Here is a 17,730-nt window from a genome sequence, read left to right as displayed (position 1 = left end):
GATGGCAGTGGTGCGAATTACGTTCTTCTTGCATGGCAAGTGACAGCTATTTTAAATGCTCGAAATAAAAAAATGCAAGATTATACGGCCAAAGTGTTACACCAATTAGGTTAATATTTACACTTACTTTTCAGAAAGATCTTTACCTTGATAGGTGTCCAGAGGTCTATTGTGAATGTCTGCCAACTCTTGAGAAAGAATGAGCGTTCTCGAAGTACCATAGATGTTATTCAAGAAAGGTCAGCACTTTGGATTCCCCTGTTTCTCGAACCTCAGCGTCCAGCCATCCCCCAGTGGGGGGGGGGAGGCGCGCAAAAGGACTTCTTGATGGATTCACGATGTCGCTAACATTCAGCCGTCATCGCCGTATTAATGCCTTAGGCACTATGGGTACCATTAGAAATTCGATTCTAACTTGTTTTACTAGCTTTTACTTCATCAGTCATCTCTTTGTGATCACTGTCAACCCCATCACTGGAGTGATAATATTGAAACCGTACCGGATATTTGACCTTGCAATGACAATTAAAATTTGTGAAAAAACACTGGTGAAGTGTTAACTTATGCTCACTCCAAGTATAAGTGGACTGTCATCGCCATTTGAACATCTTATCTCAGAAGATTGGAGTGGCTTAGCCTCTTTGCATGGGCTTCTTCAAAGTGATGTATCTTCACTTAAACGCGGGTCCATGAGCTTAGCTTTTCATTGTGAATTTCGCTTTGGGTCGTGGGGGAAGCCAAAATCATCGTGAGTGAAGGAAGGCCGCTGATACCCGACTCACTCATTCGAGACTCTCTCCTCAATTTCATTCGCCGGTATTGTTATGGCAGACAGAATGGACATATTCATCAGCGATTCTCAACGGTATTAGATATCTGGTTGTCTTTTCATGTGAATTTTTTGTAAGGGTTGGGAAGCACTTAGACCTCATACCTCTGCACCCGTTACCTTGTATGTAGTCAAACAGTAAGCTGAGTTTTTTCATGGAAATCTTACCGGAACGAGTTAATTTTTGCTCGCTTCAGAACAGCTGACGGTGACTGGAATACGGCGGGTTCAAAACAAATAGTTGCCTCATCTTAATCAAACTTTTTAAAAACGTTTTCAGGTTCTAATCAAATGCTTCAAATCGGTTTCAGCATTTTCCTGGGTTTCGTTGGTGGTGAACCAATATTATGACGCCCCAATTTAGCGTAAAAAATATTTATTCATCCCAGACATTGTATAATTTCACCGTTTCATTCACCGATCTCTTCGCGGTAAACTCAGTGTCATCCCGGCTTCTGAAAGATTATTGCGACCAGTAAAAATGCCGCCGGTCAATTGTTTCAAATCGGTATTTCAGTTATGTAGTGGCTTTAAGTAAGTAAGCGAATAAGTTTAGCACGTAAATCATTTAGTTACTGTTAAAAATGTTCCTTGAAATGATAATTCGTAACTCTCGGAGCGGAGCGGAACTATTAAGCTTGATAGTTAATTTGGCTTCTTTAAACTAACTTGTGATTAACTTGACTTTCTTATTAGCTGATGCCAAATGTACGATATTAATCCGATGCCACTTCTGGAAATGAGGGAAAAATCATTCTCATTTCGATTTCAGTAAGTTTTCTCTTGCGTGGCTTTAGTGAACGATCGAAAACCTTCACTAAATCCTTAGCTAGTAATTCTCTCTGCAGAACAGGGACTTGATTGTATTACTCTCTCCAGAAAAAAAGATTATTTCATTCAGTTTACATGACATTATTAGGGCTATGGAATACTTGTTCAGCCAAAGAAAAGATTCGGCCTTCAATGGAGACCAAGTCTAAATTTGTTTAGTATAAGCTGACCAAGTTGCTGCTAACACTTCCTTGTATAAAATTTGTGGATAATCAGCCATTTTTGTTGAATAAGCATCCTTTGTGCGCAAGTATGGTACTTCTGCAAGCCTTTATTCTTATGCGAAGTCGCCCTTTCAATATTTGTACTTCAACTAGGTGAAAAACTGTGACTCGTAGCGTGCCCACTCTTAATACTGCTTTCAAGAAGTAGTAGTACTTAGTGAGTAAAGCCAAAATGAACGCTAATGTGCGTCAGCCATACGTGACATTATAGAGGTCTCTAGCTACGCACATGCAAATTTGCATTCTCCCCTTTACTTTCACTCACATCCAAGAACTTTTTTCCCTTTCCATCGAAATGAAATGTAATAATAGTCTATCAAACTCCTCACTCTCACCCATTGTTAATCTTTAATGGCTTAGAGCTACTGAAAGCACGGTCACCAGCCGAACGGGAGAAATCGATTTCGACGATTCCCTCACCAAGAAAGTCTGACGTGGCAAAGTCAGCAGATGCCAAAGTGATTTTCTGTGAAAGTGAAAGAAAATTAGGCACGCTGGCCATTCCAAATCATTTAAAATGCATTTCGTGATATTTTGGCTGTACTTGAATGAGCCGCGTATAGTATAACTTCCTCTTTTTAAATTTTGGGTTCTATCGTATTGCTCTGTCATTGGACGCACGTTCTCTTCATTCGATGTGCCTTCATACGCAACAATAAATATTGTGCAGTGCAGATTGTCAGTGAAAACATAATGACCGAGACGTTTAAAGGAAAGTTTCATCTTACCTGCAACTAATAATTTGAAAGACGCAAAAAATTAGTCATTTGGTTCCCAGATATTTCATGCTACCTTCTAAATGAGGAGGACATGTTGGTGGTCAAGGGGGAAAGCGATAAAACGGCTGGTGGCAGAGGTGAGGGCATCGGAAAAAGTCGTCAACTATTATGTACAACTGTAATGGATAATTTAAAAAATTAATTCCATTAAAAAATTGAAATCATATGCCCGATATTTAATTTTTATAAGAAGTTATGTATTTTATCTTGATAAAACCTCAGTTCAATCAAACTTTGGTCAAAATCCATTTTATCTGAGAGGGAAATTGAAATTTCCTAATTAGCCCTCTGCCTAGGCCTTTGCATTATCCAGGTGTAACAAGGACCAATTGGTAGTGGATCTTTCATCAGTTTCACAGTGCTTATAATAAGGCCGGTCACTGGTCGCTCTGCGTATATCAGACGGCGTGCACATCTATAATCTCTGTCTATTATGCAAACAATAGTGTAGTTTAAATGAAAATCATTGCTTGATCTTCTGATAAAAATTGAGATGGAGAATGGCACAACTTTCTCGCTTCCTTTAGAAACGGGAAAATACACTGATATACTATCTCTGTTTCCTTGTATTAAATAGTTTTCCGTCCTAAAATGATGACTTTTACGCTAGCCATTCATGGTTATCACGTTAAATGTAGGTCGAAAACGAATCTATGGGCGGGGAAAAAAATGGGCCCTGGCTTACGCAAGATTTTTAATGTGCCAACTGAGTGCAAAGAAGGACTATCTGAGGAAATGACGGGCGATTTTATAATCAGATTCCAACTCCCTTTCATTACCTTAAAGTTTTTCTATGCTTCAAAATTGCTTCGGAAAAAAATCCTGGAAGATAAATGACGCACGCAGCATAGAACGTCATTATTTGGCTTCCAGCTTCAATTTTTAAGAATAACTCTGGGGTATGTCGAGTGGTTCAAGTAGTCTCAGGCTAATCTGCGTCACGATTCCCAGTCCAAGGAAATATTTTTTCATGGCACTTTATGTTTTTTTCTTTTTACGCGTTTATTTTGAAATTGACCACATTTAGAGACGCTGGCCCAGTTGATGGGCCCCGCAGAATTTTCCTTAATTTGGAGGCCAAGGGAGCATTTCCAATCACAGTAGCTCTGCTGTTTTCATTAAAGCATTATAATGGGCAATAAAACAGTAATTTGGAAAAGTGCACGTGAATTTTTAAAGTGGAATTTTTAAGTCAAGAGTTAACTCTTAGCATTACTGACCAACTACAAGTGCTAAAAGTCTAATTGTAAATTTAGGCAGCCATGCCACAGGGTTATGACTGACTCTATAGGATAGGCTGACTCTATAGTTATCTCTAGTAAATGCTTCGGCAGCTTGGTAATAAATTTCGCCCAAATAAGGAAGCCAAACTCATTTTTGTTTCTCATCATTAGGAGATTCTAAAAGGGAAATTTGTTTAATAGCATGCGCCTTTGTTTCTTCTTTAATGGTTTATTGACTAAATTATAGCCAATAGTTTATTCACTAAATTAACAGCGACTATGACCACAGCAGTTAGCTTTGGCAATTCTTTCTAATAGCATTTCTTTCAGAAGATTATCATATCACAGGGAATTATCAATGCTATGTTAATCGTGTGGTTGAAAGCTGATGTTTTTGTGGGACCACGGTTGGCAAGAGTCAGACGGTACAACATGGTCAGTATAAGTGGGTTTGCGGAAGATTGTAAATTCGTGTTTGGGCTTTGAAGTAATATACTTTGGTCAAGAAAAATTATATTTCCGCCTGATTCCGACTCCGTAGTTAAATTAATACGTTGGAGTGGAGAGTTTAAGTTTTATGCTTAACGGTGGCTGCCTGTTGTACATTGCTGCTGCATTTCACATGCATACGTACGCCAATGCAGGCTATTATAATGCTGTAAGTTTAAATCTACGTATTCAGTGGATTGATTATTTTATCGGTAGATTATTTGGGCGTTTCCCTGAATTGGATCTGATTGGACATTTGACACAGCTGACGTGCGCACATGCCTCCATGATTGTCTCGTGGCCATTCACCCAGGCGCGCTCTCCAGGCGTTTCATTCTCGTGGGCACCGCTCCAGCCTTCCTCGAAATAAATGATCATCTCGTTACCACCGCTACCTTTATTTGAGCGAGTGAAAGATGGAGTAGAAAGTTGAATGCATCTGAATATCCTCTACCAGAAATTTCGTGCTTGGCTCAAATTCAGTGACGCGTGGGAAACGAAGGCTCTCTTGCGTATCTACGTGCCGGAACTAATACAAATTGAAAAGTCATCGGCGTAATATGCTCAAAAGAACTGAATGAGTTGATGCATCGACAAAAAATAAAGCATCATATAGTTCGATTAGAGTATTAATATTTTCTTCTTTCTCTCGCTCCGCGTAATCGTAAAAGTTTTATTGAAACCTCTTCCCAGAAAATATTAAGGATATTAGTCATGAGCTCACATTGAAGGATAAAGTCTGGCTAAGAAAATAATCATAATTTATCAGTTAATAATTCAAAATTTGATTTTGCCATCACTAATGTATATACATGGATATTTTGCTCGGGGAAGAAGTTGCCTGCTATGCTAACTGGAACGTGAATATGATCAGATAACGTTTGACCTAGTTTCAATTAAATTTTTTCGCCTATGCTAGTCATTTCTAAACGATATCGAAGTGTTACTTTTGCCGGCCATTTGTGGATGATATCGCCAACTCCTCATAGCAATTGAAGTCGAGTATCGCGATACAACCCCTGATAAAATATGTTTTTCCTCTCATCTCCCTTAGTTAGCTTTAGTTCCCTATACTGAATAATGTACATCTTATGGACTAATTGTCGCTGGTAAGAAAAACAGCAATCATGTTCCAGTACATAGCTTACGAGCACAAGTGCAGTTACTATGGGAGCCAGTTATGTACCGCTATGAGGCACGGTATGGTTAGTGTGGCGGAGACAATCCCACTTTGTCTTCCATGTGACGTTAAGCTGCATTCGCGTGTCGCAGATATTTGGTGATCGATTAAAAGTAGTCAGGAGACGCAATTCTTGACTAGCTATCAAACTCAAAGTTTACTTATCAAATAATTAAAAGTTTATTGCGATTTCATGCAACTCTTTGCTTACCGCTGGCTGTGAGGGATTCATGCAATGTCTTTTCGTTACCTACGTGACTTATTTTACGCTTTAACTCCTTTTACGGCAATTAACGATATAAGTTTTCGAGCAAACATAAGGGAACCGCGCAGCTAAGCAGTGGCGGATACATATGGGGGCACAAGGGGCGCGCGCCCCCCTTGCGGGGCTGCCCGCAATGCCGAACTTTGCAGAACCACAATTTTAACTTTTTTATATCATAGGATAGCAATGTCTTGTGCATGCGTACGACCAGTTTAAATAAGACTATCTTAGACTATGCATGTAACTTGATTATTTTAATTACGATAAAAGTAAAGGTAGCACAAAATATCTTTTGCGTCCCCCCTTGAATTTTTTCTGTATCCGTTACTGCAGCTAAGTACCAAGTTCTGTTATGGTGAACAAGCTCATTACAAAGATCATGGGAGTTGGTCATATTTACTGAGGAGTAAAAACCGCTTTGCTGGCTCGTCTCGCAAAATATGTCCCGTCGGTAGGCGTACCGGAACATAACAATAGCTAGATGAGTGGAGTGTATGAGTCTCGACATGCGATATGAACTATTTCAACCAGATTAGAGTCGTTAAACCCATGAGCTCTTCGAGCATGGCTAAAGGCATTGCATGGCTTTGAGCATGGAATATATGTTTGTAAACTCCGAAAGCTGTTTGGCGTTGCCTTAAGAACCAAATCATGATTTGATTGCTGGAATTTCATTTCTTGAAACCGTCAATCACAAGCGATAATGACATTTCGGACGCGTGGTATTTGGAATGATAAAAAAGTAATCTTAGCCCAAATCTATTTTATTCACTCGATCAACAGTGGCAGGAACGCTAATCATCATATGTCGTTAAGTTTCACGACTCCATCACTTATTTTAACTCAGTATCCTCGTCCCTGGGTTTAATAATACAATCAAGATGGTTAATTTGCCTAATGCATGAAGGCAGTTTTGTGAAAGGGAGTTATGGAAAACCTTGACCATTGTATATTCTACCAGGCGATAAGAAAACTCATCAAAAGTACGTGAGTTGGTCTCCATGGTGCTCACGAGGGCATTCAACCCCGATGTGGAGTCGTCCATATGATTCGATTCCTTATGTGCACTCATTGCCTAGATGCAGCTGTTATTGAGATAGTTCGATAAGACATGGGCTGAAAAATGATTGCTTCATCGAGCATTATATTCGCTGCTATATCATTCCCATCTACTCGTAGTAAAAATGCAAAATGGTGTGTTTATACAGTGTACGCGGAGTTTTAAGTCCTATGGACATAAAAATAATCGATGAACGCTATAAAAATAGCAACTCTCACTAACACGAAATTCGCGCGGATTCGGGTATCGCGTGAAGATGATTTCTTAAAAATTGCTGCTGTACCTGCGTATTATGACTGGTTTGGACTGCATTCGGCATGGGTTTCAACGAAAGGGAGTCGCGGGACTTTTCCAGAATCCAATTGAGGCAGCGACTCGGCCGCCTGAACAATCTTTCTCGCCCGCCGGCGCATCCCTCGCATCTGCAGCGATCAGCGTCTAATTAAGACGCCTCGTGAACTCTTAGGGAAACCGGCGAGTCGAGAAAAGGGTGTCGCTGGGTGAGTAATTCAAGGTGGCTCTCTCCGACCCAAATGCGCAAGTCGTTCCGCACCCGCGGCCGAGCGTGATCGCTCGGCGCCTCGGCTCGCCCGCTGCTCTTGCTCATTGCGTGCTTCTCCCCCGCAGGCCACGGCCGCAACAAGTCTCCGCCACCCTCGCACCCTCCACCGCCGCCGCCGCCGCTGCCCCCCGGGGGCCCGACCGCCGCCCCCTCACCCGCCGCCAACACGGAGTTCGCCGCGGCGGATGGCGCCGCTCAGCGCGCCCCCCAGCCGGTCCACCGGCACCTCGTGCTCTTCATTCCGCCGCAGTTCCCCGTCGGCGAGAACGCGCTCATCAAGCCGTCCGAGTACCTGCGCAGCATCGGCAAGGTCGGACAGTCAGGCTCGATGGCGCGCGGGGACGCGGCCACCAGCGAAGCGGCGGCCACGCCCGAAGCGGGGCCCGCTCCGCCGCCGCTGCCTGGCGCCGAGCGGCCCGCCAGCCCCCTACCTGGCGGCAGCAAGCCGAAGTACCAGCAGCCCCTGGCTACCATTAGCATCCACGACCTAAATAGTGTGCAACTGCGCCGCACAGAGAGGGTCACCAAGACCCTGTCCGCACCTGCTGTGTCATCCACGGCCGGCTCTCTGAAAGCGTTGAGTGAGTGTGTGTTTTTGTGTGTTCCTGGCATTTGCTCTCTATTGTTTCCGGCGGGTTCCGAACATGGTGCTACGTCTTCCACAGACCATGAGGATAAAAGCGACGGTTCGTCACAGAGAGGATTTTATTCAGGTTACTGATGTGCTCCATTTTTTTCTTGCTTGCTGCTGTCTTACTTTCATTCATCTTTTGGGTACATACGTGCTAATAAGTGGGTCAAGGATTCATTTAGTTTGGCAACTTTGCTCTGGAAATTATTTTTGTCGGTGAGAATCGGAGGCAGTGCTAAGCATAATGAACGAAAGTAAGATGAATCAAATCTTTTCCTGTGATACGCCTTAATCTTTTCATCCTCATGCTGTCCATCCTTAAATAAACTTAGGATTTTACTAAATAAATTAAATAACATGAAGGCCCTCAAATTTAACTTCCATCATGGCCAATAATTGGCTTTCTTTTAAACTGTTCTCCATATAATTTGAGAAATTGTAGGTCTTTTAAAGATCATTACTTTGCCGTGGGAGATATGTTTTACTACTCTCTTTACTGTAGATTAAAAATATTTGAAATAATGCTAAAAGGATGCAAGATGAAAATTTGATATTCATCTTCCTTCAGATATGACTTTTTTCTTTGTCTCCTGTCACTCTTCTTACTATGGAGGCCATTTGAGATCTCCAGGTTTTGGCAGAGTTGCATTGTAAAGAATTATTAATGAATAAATATCGATGGGAATAATTTCAGATAATTCAGCATCCCCTGGAAGTGCTGCAACTCAAGCATTCCAGTCCCAAAAAGAGAACCTAATTGCTGAACTGAAGATGTCACGAGACATAACTGGGATTAAAAAGTTGAAAGTTGAGAAGGCTAAAGAAGAGGAGCTGCAGGAGAAAGAGCTCTTTGTCGAGATTTCAAAGCAACTCACAGCAGACAGCTTTGTGCAAAAAGTATGTAGAAGCAAGAAATGGTTACCAATTTTTTTACCACAATTTTGTATGCTGTGATTTTTTTTTATTTTGGCTTTGATGAATTAATAACTAAGATAAATTTGTATTTCTCATTTCACTTTCATTTGTTACAATCAAACTTATTGGGGAACTATCATTTCATCTCTCCTGAATTGACAAAGGTGGGACCAGGAGACTGAAAAACATGAAAATACTGTTGGCCATGTTGAAATATCCTCAAAATCATATAAATGGTTTTTTTTAATGACAAAATTATTAATATAAAAGATGTTTCCTAGTTATATCAGTTAAATATGATAGTGTTGGTAATTTTCCCTCTCTACCTTTGCTCAGAACATGATAAGTGCACAAAAGTTTGAAGTATTGTTAATTTCATGCTGTTAAAAGAGTGATTGAAAATACTAAAAAAAGTATAGCTTTTATTACACATCTTTGGTAATAAAATTGGTTCATGGGTGATAATGCTCTTTCTTACATCCCATCAATAAATTTCAATTTTCATTAAAAAATCAAGGGAAATTTTATTCATTTTAATAAATATTTGTGGTAATGCTAAAAGTTTCAAAAATAGAAAAGCCCTATACTGAGCACATAGTAAATAGACCACCTGACCCCGTTTTGAGTGGCAAAATATATACATTTGAATTTTACCTATTTTTACTGATTACCCTTCTCACATCCATGGTTCTGTTATCCAGATACCAGAGCAAGATGCAGCTGGAAACATCATACCACAGTGGAAGCGTCAGATGATGGCTCGGAAGGCAGCCGAAAAGGCTCGTAGAGAAGCAGCGGAGGAAGTTCAAAGGGCAGCTGAGGAGAGAAGGCTCCAATCAATCCCAGTTTGGAAAAGACATCTGCTTGCCTCCAAGCAAGGCGGAATTGGTGGATCAGATACTTCGGCCACTTTGTCGAAGACAGTTACATCTACTAAGAAGTAAGGCCATGATATCTTTCACGAATCATCATCTCTGAACAAGTGAAAAGCTGGTACTGGCAGGAGGAGTGGAGAACCACTATCTAAAATGCTGTACTTCTTTTTTTATGTTGGCATATTCATATTGTTAGACTCTCTTACCTCCAAATCCCAATTTCTCCATTCACTCATTGTATCGCATATACACCCAATAATATTTCAGTGCGACACAGCAATTCTCATTTAGCTGAGGCTACTTTGATGCCACTTTTTTTAGTCTTCAGCATGGAGTTATTAGTTACCAAGTCTAATGTCTTTCTAAGGACTATTGTATAGGCTAATACATAATGAAGTCTGAATACCCAAGTTTAAGTGAAGCTAAGTGAGGCCAGATTGTTTCTACTGAGAAAAATTAAGAGTAAGGGACTATAATATTCTTTATGTTTATGGCTTTAAGAAATGCTATAATCAAGTCACCATATTAAAAATATTACTAGCTAGGAGCCAAAAATTTTCTTAGTCTCCAATTTTCAGTTTGGCTTTCCCACTTACCTCCTGCAAAGAATAACAACCACTCCAAGTATAAAGCAAAGGCCTTCTTCCCTGCCCAAAGAAAGAGTTTTGAAGCCCACAGAGAATGGCATTTTGACTATAGGCTAATAATGAAGTCTTAATAGATTGTTTTATTCAAAGAAGTTTTATCCAAGCAGGTGAAATACGATGAAAAAGTAGACCCTGGAAATAGGCCACCCACAACGCACGCATTCAATGACCAATCTTGAATATCATGTTCAGCCACATTATACTAGGCTTCTGAAAAATGTTAACTCTATTACTTAGAGTAGAGAAAATGATCACAGAATTGTAAGAAAGTACTGTGCCACAATTATCTCTGCTAAATAATTGAAGATGCAGACATGCATAGCTTATTGCGTCGCTGCATCCCTACCAAGGTGCTAGGGTTGCGTAGGGGAGATGGGAAGTAGAAGATGGACCTATACAAGTGGGGAGAATCTGTTTGCTTTGATGAGGCCCATGCACAAAAACCCTCTATCCACCAGCAAGAATCTTCGTTTATCAGTTGCTCCCAATGTATCAATAGATATTTGAAGAGATGGATCAGTGAGACACAATGGCAATGGAGATGATGACGTACATAGCAGTCAGCTCATTGAATTATATTAAACAGAGCGTATATATATTGCATGGGACTTTAAATATATAGAAAATGTTTTATTTATTTCTCTATTAATCACATTTATTGTTTGATATTCTGTGATTAATTCATATATACACGTTATGTGTGTTTAATTTATATTTTACTTACATTTACAACACTTAAATCATGACTGTTTTGTGATACTACCTAATAGCGAGGCTCTGACCTCGAGATTTTCTTAGGCATTGTGATATTAGGAGCTTTATGTGATAAGTTTTAAGAATGTTAAAATCAGTAGAGGATGTTAAAATTAAAAGATTAGCAGTGCATGCCTTACTAAATGGTTTAACGGTATTTTGAATTTTCAAACAATTATTTTCTTATTGGTCATAAATTAAGCATTTTATTTAAATTTCATTTCATTTTACTGAAACTTATCAGATTTCCCCGCAAAATAACATTGCATACAACCAGTAACCAGTATAATTTAGCTCCATATTACTACCACAAAACCCAAAATCCAGTTGGATCCCAAATCTAGCATCAACCTAGTCCGAATGGTGCCTAATTTGGGGTGTGCAAGATTACTAGCTATTACCTTGAATGTCTAAGAATGGATTTGTAGAAATCACAGCCACATGTAATTGGGTGATCATCGCCTGAAATAGCTGATTAAAATGTCATTTGTTCCTGGGCAAGCAACACTCAAACTTGAACATCTATCGTGGTGCGTAAATACCATATTTTCAAACGTAGACTTTTGCAACGAGATACATTGGTATCAATGGGTTTCAGCAGCAGCTGCATTACACTTTGTCATGCAAGCTTTTGCGGCCAAAGCAGATTGCATCGACAACAATGATGATGATGATGAACAATGGTCAACGATGATGATGATGTGACCTGCAATGACCGCTAAAACTTGCGTGACAAAGGGCAGTATGTACGCAGCTGCTCCCGAAAGCTATTGACACCAATAAATTCCATATGCTGCAAGTTTTACGTCCATATCATACTTGATAAAATCATTCTACCTCTTGAATAAAGGTTTTCAAAAAATTCCGGAAAAATCATGATAATATGATTTAAAACAATGAAGGTAGCCAAAGTTGAACTATTAAATTCCTGAACCGATTGGAGGGAAGTTATCATCCAGGCTACCTAGGGTTTGGTTCAATAAATGTCTCATTGCTTTGGAGTGCTCCCAAGTAGTTCATTATTCACTCCCACTCACTCCCTAGTGCCAAGTGTTTAGTGGTGATGTCATGGGAAATGCCATCATGCTGCTTCCTGTCTTGCTCCGAGAAAATCTTGGGTTGCTGTAGCAAAGGTATATTGATGCACAGCATTCTAAATGTGAGCAAAGTAATGGGAGTATATTTTTCAAAGTCTCCTGTTTTGATAATGCTTTCATTATCTCTAATATTTATGAATATGATGACACTGTAAACATATGAGCATTTAGTTTTCTTGAAACATTGCCTCATAAGCTCTGACATTTTGTTGTTTTTGAATTATCTTTCTTGAATAGTATCCTTGACTTTGAAAATTAGTACATGATAATAGGAAGCAGGTCCACATACTGAAAATGGTCTTGGAAAATGGCCTGAATATCAGTGTTGGCTTAAGGGGGTGGTACTACCCCTCCCCTGTAATTACTGTTACTATAGGAAAGATGGAAACCAGTTGGCTGTCTTTCTGATGCAAGTTTTTATTTCAATAATTCAACAAACATTGCTTGAAGATAATTGAAGAATAAAATTTCAGACTCTTTGCCGCTAAGAGATATTGCATTCCACCTAGGTACTGCAGAAAGTAGTAACCTTAGTAATGACCGTAATCTTCTGCTGCTGTAAATGCCTTGAAAAATAATATGACTCATTGACATGAAGATGTCTTTCCAGAGGAAATCCAGAAATTGGGTCATAAGTGCATATTAAATAAGCTAAGCAAAAATGTAGGAATACTTTTTTTTTCTCCAAGAGTACATATTAGCTTCTTGTTATTTCAATTCAACTTCTTAAGTAATGTATCTTCATTACCAATGGAGACAGAAACTCTACCTCTTGTGATAAAGTAAGACCAATACTTCCAATGAGAGAGCATTCCCAGCTAGCACAGATTTTGCCTTATCTCTATATACGAGGATATTATACATATATGCCGTGACGAAACCTATCTGGATGCAGAGATAAAGTATGAAGAATCCACGCCGTATTTGGGGATAAATTGGAGATGAATGTCCGCATAGTTGGAGATACACCTATCCTTACGCCGTAATTGCCGGTAGGTGGCGGCTGTTTCGTGTACAATCGCTGTGCTACCACACGAGATTCATGAGAATTACGTGAAAATAATGTAAATACATAAATTGGCTTTCGATGAGGAAAGATTCAATGCATTATATTTTGTCACTGCATTTTATTATATTTCAGTATCCCATATAGCATCAAATATACCAGAGACATCTCACGAGGCATATATGACCACTCAGAGAGGTCTCTATGCATATAAGATCATGTCTCATGAGATGCCTCTGAGATATTTGATGCTATATGGGATACTGCAATATAATAACATAAACGATGAAATATAATGCACTGAATCTCCCACCATCGAAAGTCAACACCGCATTAGTCTTCACAATAAGGTTTTTTACACTATGTTACACATTCACGCAAGTTTAGGTACATACCAAAAAATCCAATAGAAGCGAAGGTCGAAAATAAAACGATTGCTCTAAATACGATATATTTAATGAATAATTCATCTTCAAACGATAAACATTGCACTAGAACACGGAGCAATCTTCATACCTTCATCGGTAAACCATAAATCTTACTGTTGAAGTCCATTCTAGCCTTATCACATTTATAGCAGAGACTGGTGAAGTACCTTACATATGGTTTTTAAAAGCACAAATTTGTAATCCATTACCGATAGGTACCTTAGAAATTGACATTTGCAATCACTAATACCTCGCATTCGTTAAAAATCGCAGCACTGTCTATGATTCCTTCGTTAATATCCATGACAATCCGGATTGTTTTGCTTTATTCGCCAAAAATCTTAATACACCTGTGCGTACCGGCGTAGCCCACATCGAACCAAGGGACACAAGAACGACGCTTAGGTCGGATTATCACTTAAACTATTACTGCATAGATGTATTGTTTATACTCACAAACACCACTATGCACAACAACACAAATGTGAAAATGAAGCCACTAATGGTGTTAACGGTAATGAAGGACAGCGTCGCTATGCAGCCAATTTTGGCAATATGGCACTGTGACAACCCCTCCCCAAATGCTTGAAATTGTGGAAAAAAAGGGATAATAAATGTGGAAGATAAGCTTATCCCCACAATATCTGATTTCTCCAAGGATAAGTTCAAATGTGTGCTAGCTGGGTTGTGAATCATTAGGAAACTTCAGTTTCCTGTAAACCTTCTTCCTGCCCATGTCTAGTGTGCTACTGAAGGAAAGGATGTACATATTAAGTAAGATAAAAAATAACCTTTGCTTTCAGTCAATACCAACAAGTTGAAACACCAAAACCCAAACTCTGTCTCAAAGATATTTGAAAGACTAAGATATAACCCCACTGTACAAAGAGTTCAACTTATGATGGATTCGAAAAACCATCTCAGCTTCTCTTGTACGAACTTCTTAAAATTAAAGATTTTTCCAATTATTACTATGTGCAATTATATTTTTTATGGTTTTATTATTCATGATCCTTCATATGCATTGGCTCTGCCACATACACTGAATGGATCCGCTCTGATTCTCTTCATACTGATTCCTAGTCCATAAATAATTCTGATTCAGCATACAATGGAATTCATCTTACAATCATTCATTCAGAGTGTATTAATATTGAAAATCAAGTGTATGTGTACTCAGGAGCGCAGTGAAGAATTATGGCTAGGGGGGTTGTAGATGCAACTAATACTTTGGGGTGTGGGGGTGTTGCATACCCACCGGGGTAAGTAGGATCCTTTAGAAAAAATTGTAAGATAAATGGTTGAAAATGGCGAGTTCTACGGCCTTCTGAGGGATATTTGATTAATCCTAATACTATTCTATAAATAATACTGATCCAAATAAGTAAAATGGATTAAACTTAAAAATTTCTCTGAGCTCTGGGGGGGTTTTAACCCCCAAAACCCCCCTCGCTGTGACACTGTGTGTACTGTACCATGGCAATTGCTACCATGGAATCATCTAAAAATTGATATTAGAACCCCCGATGTGATGCGTGCCATTCTGTGTGGGCCCTATTGCGTAAATAAAATATGTTGGTAGTATTTGCATTGTGGGGGCAGCTGCCTACCTGTCCTTTGTGATACCAATTGCTCCAATAAAATGTTAATACATTCTGCCTCACTCTCAGAATTTACTTAACAAGTAGGATCTTTGCCTATGAACAGCTGTTTGTAGTCTTTCAATCGATATGTGGGTAGTACTTAGCTAAAAAAACAAAGCTACAATGAGAATAATATCTTGTAGCATAATATTATACATGCTAGCGAAAGGGTACTCGGGATGTTTCTCAATATGTATTTGTTATTTGTCAGGTTAGCTACCATTAATAGAAGCCACAATTGATGAAAATAATTCTATCTGTGGAGATTGTTTTCTTAAAAAATGACTCTGAATGGTGTGTAGATGAAATGTTTTTATCCAGCTCTCATGATGAGATATAAATAATGTATGACTTACAAATTTATAAATATGAAGTAGAGTACCGATTATCCATAGTAATGAAGAGGGAAGCTGAAATGGACAATCAAAAATGAGAATGTATTTGTGATCATTATCCTAAAATTTTTGTCCTTGTTTCCATGTTATGTTAATCTTCATCTTTAGCACCAATTCATTGAAGTACTTATTGTTTTTTGAAGAGACAAATAGGAGGATAGAGAAGGCTAGGTATGGGTGGAGGAACTTGCTTAGGAACTGATTGACCAACAAGTGATCATGAACAATGGATAATTGGTGCTCAGCTGTGCATTCTCAGTTCTTTCATGGACCAACTATAATCTTCATTACAACATGAAATGTTGATCGGATCTGCAAGAAATCCCTATTTATTTGGGGAATCTTTTCAGGCCCATCAATGCCAATGGCAGACCTGTGGGTGGTGAAGCTCAAACCGAGTCAGGCAAGAGTACCAGCATAGCCAACACCAATGGAGAGAATAACAAAGAGAATGACAGGCCAGAGGTGACAAAGACACACGAGCAAGGAAGAATTGAAGCTAGCAGTGAGAACCATGAAAAAGGAGGCAAGGAGATCTCTAATGAAGATGACAGTCCACAAATTATTCCTTGGAGGGCACAATTAAGGAAAACAAACAGCAAGCTTAATCTGCTTGAGTGATCAGGAAAATGATACTGAATTATGTTTTGAATTTTTTGTTTGTCTGCATAGGGGGAGAAAAGTAAATAAATGTTGAATATGCATTCTTTCATAAACCTAAAAACTACATACGTCCTGTTACCTTGTTTGTATATCTACTTGTGAATGAGTCATTTTATTAATAAATGTATGAAGTATGCATCGTGAGTTTATAAATAGAACATTTAACTGTATATGGAGGTATGTTTGTTGCATTTAAGTCTGCACTAGTATTACTGTGTAATCTTGATGAGTATGAATACAAAATATCTCTCAACATATGCATGCATGAATTTGTCTAGGCATTTATTATTTTGGGCTGGCTATAAAATCTCATTCTTCTCTTATGACAGATTCATCAAGTTTTTAAAAATTCACTGCATGCTCTAAAAATTTCCATGTACCTATTTGGCTACTCTGCATTTATGTATATGTTTTGTGAGATATCACTTGAGTACTTGATAACCACGGTTTCCTTATCTTTAAGATGAGAAATGCAAGTTTCAATTGACTTGAAGTTTATTGCTGAAAAGAGGAACATGTGATACATGCACTAATTAGGGTATTGTTATGATGCAGATACTTTTACATGCCATTAATATTAAGTTTCATTTTATATTAATCATGTGACCCATCAATTTTGTAGGCTTAGTGATTGTCACAGCTTATATCATTGTCATGAATAAATACTCTATTAAAAATTCTTTATTAGGCAGTTTTTTCCTTTCCCCTTTGCCCTCTGCAAAAATACTTTGCTCTGGAAAAATCTCCATTTCTGTGGCTAATGTGGTCGGCCAAAAGGTTTCTTAAGGTTGCTTTTGCTGTTAGATAACCTTTCTTTCACTTGAGAACAGAACTCGGTGGGATATCTGACCTTTCACTTGCTAAGTGAGGATGTATATTCTTTGTTCCTTCCTAACCCATCATGGCCTATTTTGACAGTCAACTACATGTAAATGCAATAATTTAAAAACATATTTTGCTAACCTTAATGTAGAAATACAGATTGAATGTAGCACTGTAATGCAGTTCACTGATTATAATGGGTTTCATTTAACAGTGTAGTTAAACAGGTGAAAAAAATTGAAAATATAGTATAAGAGCTAAATAGCTATAGCTGTGAATAAAAGCACTGATGGGAGCTATGAGGAGGAGGGTTCTCTGCAGGATCAAGGTGGAATGGGGAAATCATATAGGTAGTCGATTTGTAGACCTCTAGGAGAGGAAATAGAATAGTAAGAGGAAATCATTTACATTTC

General features: G+C 38.8%; 1 protein-coding gene across 1 annotated transcript in view; it reads left to right on the top strand.

Annotated features, from left to right (window-relative positions):
- LOC124171939 (espin) overlaps positions 1-17,179 on the top strand; it is a 445,604-nt gene extending 428,425 nt beyond the window's left edge. Inside the window, exons 11-14 of the mRNA XM_046551385.1 lie at positions 7,508-8,023; positions 8,768-8,970; positions 9,690-9,928; positions 16,183-17,179. Coding sequence (XP_046407341.1) covers positions 7,508-8,023; positions 8,768-8,970; positions 9,690-9,928; positions 16,183-16,453 — 1,229 coding nt within the window. The 3' untranslated portion in view covers positions 16,454-17,179. The remainder of the gene's footprint in view (positions 1-7,507; positions 8,024-8,767; positions 8,971-9,689; positions 9,929-16,182) is intronic.
- Positions 17,180-17,730: the final 551 nt, after the last annotated feature.

Source organism: Ischnura elegans, chromosome X, assembly GCF_921293095.1.
Source record: "Ischnura elegans chromosome X, ioIscEleg1.1, whole genome shotgun sequence".
Classification (NCBI taxonomy): domain Eukaryota; kingdom Metazoa; phylum Arthropoda; class Insecta; order Odonata; family Coenagrionidae; genus Ischnura; species Ischnura elegans.
This window is presented reverse-complemented; position numbering and strand designations above follow the sequence as displayed.